Here is an 8,568-nt window from a genome sequence, read left to right as displayed (position 1 = left end):
AATAATAATGCCGTTAGTCTTGTCAATTGAATTATTTCATATTTTCATCTCAATTTAAGCGTGGAGTTGTCTCATTGGCAATCATAACACATTTCCTTTCACACGTTTACAGTGAGACACTTATTATTATGGCTAACAAAATAATTTCCCAAGATTCAGAATTTCAGATTGGAAATGATTATAATATATTTAGTATCATATTTTTTATTTAAACGCTCAGATCTAATACTAATACTAAAAAAATGTCCTTCAGCGAACGTGTCAGACATGAAGAGTTTTTTTGTAAGGGCCAACGACTTTTCTTCTCTGTTGTGTCTCATGTACTCCTCAATTCTCCTCCACTTTATGATCCTCAATGCTTTTCAACTTTGTACTTGTTTGGCTTTATTAATATTTTGATATGAGCGTCACTAATGAGTCTTATGTAGACGAAACGCGCGTCTGGCGTACTAAATTATAATCCTGGTACCTTTGATAACTATGTACTATTACTTTCAGTTTTTCTTATTCTTTTTTAGTTATGACGTTGTCAGTTTATTTTCTATCTATAAGTAAAGTGTCCCTCTCGCACCTCATTTATTAGTTTTCCCAGTGTATACACACCGTAAATGATGATATTATCAATAGTTATCAAAGGTACCAGGATTATATTTTAATACGCCAGACGCGCGTTTAGACTCATCAGTGACGTTCAGATCAAAAATAGTTATTAGACCAATTAAGTACAAAGTTAAGACCATTAAGGACCCAACATTGCAAAAGGTTGTGATAATCTTTTCCTGGGATAAGAAAGTCCTGAGTTTTTCGAAAAAGTCAAAGTTTTGCAACTGGAAATTTAAAAAACTAGAGGCTCCAAAGAGCCTGTTTCGCTCACCTTGGTCTATGTGAATATTGAACAAAAGGACGCAGATAGCTTCATGACAAAAATTGTGTTTTGGTGATGGTGATGTGTTTGTTCATCTTACTTTACTGAACATTCTTGCTGCTTACAATTATCTCTATCTATAAATGAACTTGGTCCAGTAGTTTCAGACATTTCAGAGGAGGAGATATTTGTAAAAGATTACTAACATTTACGAAAAATGGTTAAAAATTGACTATAAAGGGCAATAACTCCTAAAGGGGTCAACTGAACATTTCGGTCATGTTGACTTATTTGTAAATCTTACTTCGCTGAACATTATTGCTGTTTACAGTTTATCTCTATCTATAATTATATTCAAGATAATAACCAAAAACAGTAAAATATCCTTAAAATTACCAAATTAGGGGCAGCAACCCAACAACGGGTTGTACGATTCATCTAAAAATTTCAGGGCAAATAGATCTTCATCTGATAAACAATTTTATTCCGTCAGATTTGCTCTAAATGCTTTGGTTTTTGAGTTAAAAGCCCCTATATACCCATTTGTTCTATTTTTAGCCATGGCGGTCATCTTGGTTGGTTGGCCGGGTCAGCGGACACATTTTTCTAAACTAGATACCCAATGATGATTGTGGCCAAGTTTGGTTTAATTGAGCCAAGTAGTTTCAGAGGAGATTTTTGTAAAAGTTAATGACGACGGACGCCGGACGCAAAGTGATGGGAAAAGCTCACTTGGCCCTGTGGGCCAGGTGAGCATGAAATGATAAATGACCATATAGGTGTTTTTTTATGTCAACACCGAAGTGCTGGCTACTTGGCTGATGATACTCCCGGGAACGATCCGTCCACCAGTAGTGGCATCGACCCAGTGATGTAAATAGTATTCAAAGGTACCAGGATTACAATTGAATACGACAGACGAGCGTTTCGTCTACATAAGACTCATCAGTGAGTGACAATGACGCTCAGATCATAATAGTTATAAAGCCAAACAAGTGTAATCTCACCTTTTAAGGGCAATACTTACTTATGCAAATAAAATTACGATTTTAATCAGGTAGATTATTTTGTATGTCATATTGTGTTAAACACTGTGTCCTATACACTAACTCTCTTTCTATAAACTAGTTTTTGTTAAAATGAGTACTTTGTTCCGTGTTTCAAGAGCTATAACCTCTATTAGGACTCAGTTGACAATATCTGTCACGCATACTGATTTGGAAACAGTTGACCATTTTAACTTGTTTCGTTGTCCGATAGCTTTTGCTTTTGACATTTAATGACCTTTCCCTTTTTTAATTTGCCTTGCAGTTCGATGTTTATTATATATCTTTTCGTTAAATTTAAACATCCTACATTTAGAATTAGGTAAAACTCATGAAATATAACAAGTTTATTAAAATGTGAGACATTTTTGTCTGCATAAGAATCACCAGTGAAACTTGATATGATCAAAGTAAACGGCCTTATCAAATATGAGGTGCAAGAGTAGTAAAAACTGTAAGATCACAAAATCTGCATTATAACTCTAAGTCACTCTGTACCTAGAAAACCATAACTTTTTTCAAATACAGTACTTTATAAACAATGAACCTATTGCAATGTTATTTCATGTAAACCAAAAGTGATGACTACTAAGCTGAAACTAACATCGGTAATGACACGTCCATCAGCAGTGTCAGTAACTAAGTGGTTGTTCAATTTCATAAAAAATACCAGGCATATAATTTTGATCACCAGATGCGCAAACATCATAACTGTGCGTGTTCTATGTGTCGTACTCACAGATATAAATCTAGTTTACTGGAGTTATGGGCGTTAAAATTTGTTTAAACACCGCCAAGCTCGTCAGTTTAAATCCGAAAACCTGTAGCCCAGTGGTTGTTGCAGGTTGGTGTCCGTCATACAGTAAATTGCTTCCTTTCATTGTTGTAGAAATTAGCCTGGCATCTCTATTTTGATTTATTTCAATTATTGACACTTAGGGACATGTTAAAAGCTTTCTATAAAGTGATTGTTTTAGTCATTGTTAAAGGTCGTATTTTGATGTTGATGGTTATCTCCAATCTCCTTATATTCAAACTCAAAATATTTTTAACAATAGTAAAATTTTGCGTACCAATGAATGTGTTTTTCTTCAAAAAATAATGTGAGGTAATTGAAATGAGGGGACAGAACATTTAGAATCATATTTGTAAATTTAATGCAAACAAACAAATATTGTCTTCGTTTGTTTTTGTTGCTATTCAAATTATTTATTTCCATCGAAAATCATACTGTTCTGTCGTTGTAGTAGCATCTCCCGACGAAGCATCTCTCAACGTAGTATCAACATTTCCAGAGTCGGATGCTTCCCTGCAATGAAGTGACATATCATAATTATTATTATATTGATAAAGTGTATTATCTAATTATTTAATTTTGGATGTAACACGTCTTCTGATTGGCTGACGTTGTTTTGTTTATTAGCTCATAGACATAATTTAGTCATGTGATCGTGACATCATCAACGGTTTTTCATGGTTTCCTTTGGTTTAAAATAAAATTTAGAATTGAATTATAAGGAATGACTGTAATATTTTTTTTCTCTTTTTGAAATAACATAAAAATGTGGTGCACAAACCAATTTAATCAAATTCTGCGATAAAGACCCCTTAATGAAATGCATTCGTTACATAAATTCCAAGACGGTTAAACATATACATACGAATCCTTCACATATTAAAACATTCAATTTATGAACCTCTCTACTCACTTTTCACATATGTAATACTGATTTTTATAACATGACACATCGTTCCAAAGTCCAGAATATCTCATTTCTGCACAGTCTTCCGCTCCTCTGGAGTCGTTCGGTTCTCCTGGCCAGAAGTTATCATATTCCATAGCGGTTCCTGTGACCCATTTAAATGTACCTTCATCAATCGTGTCAGACAGCCCGATATGGTGCCAGTTCCCTACAAAATTATCTCAAAAATCAACAAAGCACAATATTGCAATAAATCTACATGTGAGATTAAAATACAAAGATTTTTTTTTCGGGAAATATGTAAATACTTACCCATACAGGGTGATTGATGAATGCATAACAATATAAAAACAAGGATAAAAGGAATCCATTCCTGACATAAATCCAAAATGTGCTTGAATATGGTCGAATCATTGTTATTCTATAAAACTTTTGCAAAAGTATCAATTAAAAGAGGGAGGTATGACAAGATAAGTACAATTTTAACATCTGATAGCGGAAGCACATTAAATCATGAATGGTTTTATTTATTTTCAATTTTTTTTTATATAAACAAACGGGTCTATATAATCTAGACGGAAACTTGGTGCCGAAAGATCACGTCTGATGTCACTTTGGCTTGATGATATTTGTATACTTGTATTTTGATAATAAAATAAATCGAATTTAACACATATGATTTGGACAAAATATATCATATGCAAAGGTTTTACGATAACAGATATTTGTAACGCAAAATCACAAGGTTATTAAATAACAGAATCTTCTTTTATGTAAAGCCTTTACTCATATTTATAATTTATTACAAGATCTCAAAATGAGACTGTTTCGACAGTTGTATATTCGCACTTTTGTACTGAAAACTAAATTTCAAGTTGGTCTGATGAAAGATTTTGAACACTTTTAAACACTTAAGTGTCTATTTCAGTCAATTAAATTAGTTTATGTGAAAGATTTGAACTGATTAAGCCATTAACACCGCTCAAATTTAAGCTTAAATATGAAACACCTATCAAATATGCAAGAATTTGTCAATTTTTTAGATGTTTTTTTTGTCAAAAATGAAAGTTGCCGCATCCGTATTCATCCTCAACCTTATATTTGTTATGTATTTATATCAAATACAACTTAAATTACAATATTTAGAATGAACACAAATGCTGCCACTTCCATTTTAGATGGAAACCATCAAAAATTTAACCCAAATTTGTCAAGATTTCAGTTATTCAGCATGATAATAGGACCCGATATATGTGCATTATATTGTAAAAAAAACAGCCCATATTTTTGTAGCAGAGGTATGCTACTTTCCAATAAATAACTAAAAATTTGCATTTCAACAATTTTATAAAACTGCTATATTTTGGGTACAAAAAGGGGTCTAACTGAACAAAAAATAAAGAACTATTAATACATACTGATATATGTCATACCAATGCTTTATCTAGAAACACCTGAAGGATTGTATTTATTAGCGTATACTTTTGTGCATGTCTTAAACATTGTCGTCTGTTATACCGAACACATTGCGTGAAGCTTTTATCGGAATAGTATTACTTACAGTAATCGTGAAGATTTGAATGTATAAATTCGTTTTCCTCAGCGTCTACAATATCTACTAAGTGTCCTCCTCTTCTGACACAATCTGCCTAAAATATAAAAAGTATCATACATTGTTCATGATTTACCATTATATAGTAGAATGTTTTCGCAGATACCTTGGTCAGTTTTAACATTGACAAACATATTTAAAATAATATGTGTAAAACTGTAACAGCAAGCACCCTAGCACTTGCATAGATAAAAGGACAATAACAGAATTTAGTTTATAAATCACCTTTTAATTTTCAAGATATCGAAACATCAATTAGAATTGCATGGATAGTATGAACATTCAGTTCTCGGCGATAATACTTGAAATCGAATACTGCATCAAGATATATATAACAAGGACGGAAGAACAGTCAATCTTGTATAGACAAATAAAATTAAACATAAATCTATATCAATTCATCAGACATACCAGACTTGTCTATGAAACAGATATTCAATAACTGTCACCTAGCTCGTGATTGCGACTGTAAATCTTTCGAAGGAATGGCGTCGACTTCACCACTATAACCCCGTGTTTCAACGGATCAAATCGATCAGTTGAGTGAATACTTATAGAAATTTATGGATAATATGTCTTACCTGTGCGTCATACCAGTCCATAAAGTTATCAACAAACAAGTAGCAAGAATCTTTGAAACTTTTCCAACCATATCCACAATCAGCTCGTGCTTTGAATTAAACATGATATACATACAATATAAAAATCCTTCTCGGCTACTTAAAAGTGATTGATTTAGAAATATACTATGAGGATAAGTAGATGAGAACCTTTTCTTTCGAAAAATTCTTGGATTTTTTAAGTTACGGACAGTTTAAATTTGATTTTCTTCTTGAGGTTGATTTTTCTTAACAATTCTTATGAGATTGTTATATCAAGTAGAGGTTATATATTTCATGTTTATATCTTAACTAAACATTGAAAATGGAAGACCCTAAAACAAATAATTGGAATGAAACAAATGTACTGACATGGAAAGTTTAAGATGATACGATCTCGAACCTTCATCTTAATATTTAAGGCAACACAGTGCTCATACAGTGATAGTCAAGGCATATATTGGCTCTGATACTTTTCAAACATTACCTCTTAAGAATAAAATGAGTCAAAATATTTAAAAAAATAGATAATGGAGATCAACTAATGTAAAATGATTACATTTCAACAGATGGAAACGGTAAAATTATTAAGTATCAACAAATGAAAACATTCAATTATTACAAGTCAACAAAAAAGGAAAACGTTAAAAAATGGAAAGAGTAAAATGATTATATATCAACAACTGACAACAGTGAAATGGTTACATATGAACAGATGGAAACGGTAAAATTATTATGTAAGACAATTCAAACGAGAAAACTAACGGCCTTATTTGTGTAAAATTGAACAAAAACAAATATGTAACACATAAACAAACGACAACCACTGAAGTATGAATTAACACTTTATATGTTAGCGCGTCAAAATTGTCTTTTTGGTATACCTTCATCAGGCACGCCACCAAAATCAAAATATTTGTAAGCCAAGGATATATGAACACGTTAGAAGCTATATAAGTAAAACGAATATCAAAAGTTTATTAAATGTCGTTTGTGTCTGAGAGAGTTAGAATCATAATGTCTTAGTATATTTTAATGATAGTCCCTTTCTTTGTGATTTAGTGCGAGCGTTGCCGAGTTGACGAAAAGGATTTATCATTATCTTACAAACTTAGATTATTGTTAAGCTTTTAAGGCTCAAACGATATTCGATTGTATTTATTCAAAAATTTGTTTCATTGTCACTGAATGTTTATAATTAATACATGACTTCCTTTTTATGCATTTCATTGAAAGGAAATTAACAATAAAAGCCTAAAAGTACTCACTTGACGACACACACAGACAACAAAAAACAAGCGCACCTAAACGGATCATAGTCATGACTGGGGCAGCAGATACACGTCTGCTTCCTCTCGCAAGATAGAAGAATATATAAAAAGTCCAAACGTTATATAGAATGCTAAACACAATCTATATTATATATAATTACTAATTGCCTAATTTGTAGTCGTTTAAAACTTTTAAAACTTAGAATAAAGTGTGTGATTGCAGCAAATTAAATAATCGTGGGATGTGTAAATTATGTAGAATGTTACTTTTGACATATCAGGAAAGCTCTTTATAAATCTAGGTGGCTAATAATTAATGTCCTAAATTTCATTTTAAATTATATTTTTTAGGACATGAAAACCAAACTGAACTTACATCTTCAAAGAAAGATAATTTCAACAGAGCATTAAAGTATATGTAGGAGGAGTTTCGTTGTGGGCTTATGTTTCATTACTTTGAATTGTATATCATAGACATCAACAGTGAGGGACACGTTTTTTTGGGGTAATCTCAAACTTCTGTGTTTATTTTATTTCGATTCGTAGACCAATAAAAAAAAGTAAAAGAACATAAAAGGTAAAATGAAACTGCAAGAGTTCTTAATTCCAACACAATAAAAGAGACAAAACGAACAATTTTATAAGTCTATAAGTCGAACACAAAATTACAACAGTATATAAAACACATATGCAAAAACCTTTATTTATAATTTGTATCATGAGAGTTTTTAAATTTGTAAAAACATCATACGCACAAAGACATTTACGAGTTTAATTATCAGCTTATACGTTTCTTTTAAAGTCTACATTTTTTGTTTACGAATTTTTCGAGGATAAAATTCATAATTCGTACTGTCTCTCTGTTTTATTATATCGTTACAAAAAGAAATGTTAAGGCTGTTTGTTCCAAATGGTTTATCGATTTTAGATGTTAGACTAGATTAACAGCGCGCATACGCAGACACTGTATAATACAAATTTGCATTTTTTTTTAACGGAAGTCTTTTGGGTCATGCTAGTTTACTTTCTTCAACTTGAGATAACAGTAGATTATCAATTTTATATAACAGATTATTAATTTGATATAACAGATTATCAATTTTATATAACAGATTATTAATTTGATATAACAGATTATCAATTTGATATAACAGATTAATAACAGATTATCAATTTGATATAACAAATTATTAGTTTGATATAACAAATTATTATTTGATATAGCTAATTGTGAATTCGTCTTCCAATAGTTTTCATTGATTAAATCTATATGCTTGATTGGATGATCGTGTATCCAAAATTAGCGCATTTGTTTGTGTATCGATTGATTGTTTATCTGACGTTCAGGGACCAATATCTCATGTCATGCATACTCAAACTCTTTTAACAGATTTAATTTAGTCAAACTCTTTTAACAGATCTAATTTAGTCAAACTCTTTTAACAGATTTAATTTAGTCAAACTCTTTTAAC

The 8,568-nt window shown here is 31.3% G+C and overlaps 1 protein-coding gene across 1 annotated transcript; it reads right to left on the bottom strand.

The window, feature by feature from the left end:
• Window positions 1-3,051: 3,051 nt before the first annotated feature.
• LOC134709366 (perlucin-like protein) lies at window positions 3,052-7,196 on the bottom strand. The gene is made up of 5 exons (XM_063569534.1): window positions 7,094-7,196; window positions 5,808-5,896; window positions 5,176-5,263; window positions 3,621-3,822; window positions 3,052-3,220 (listed from the first exon to the last, which is right to left on the bottom strand). Exons 1-5 carry the CDS (start codon window positions 7,146-7,148, stop codon window positions 3,121-3,123), a joined length of 534 nt encoding a protein of 177 aa, XP_063425604.1. The 5' UTR covers window positions 7,149-7,196; the 3' UTR covers window positions 3,052-3,120.
• Between the last annotated feature and the right edge of the window lie 1,372 nt (window positions 7,197-8,568).

The sequence above is a fragment of the Mytilus trossulus genome, chromosome 3, assembly GCF_036588685.1.
Source record: "Mytilus trossulus isolate FHL-02 chromosome 3, PNRI_Mtr1.1.1.hap1, whole genome shotgun sequence".
NCBI classification, from domain to species: domain Eukaryota; kingdom Metazoa; phylum Mollusca; class Bivalvia; order Mytilida; family Mytilidae; genus Mytilus; species Mytilus trossulus.
Note: the sequence above shows the minus strand (reverse complement) of the source record. Positions and strands in the feature narration are given on the sequence as shown.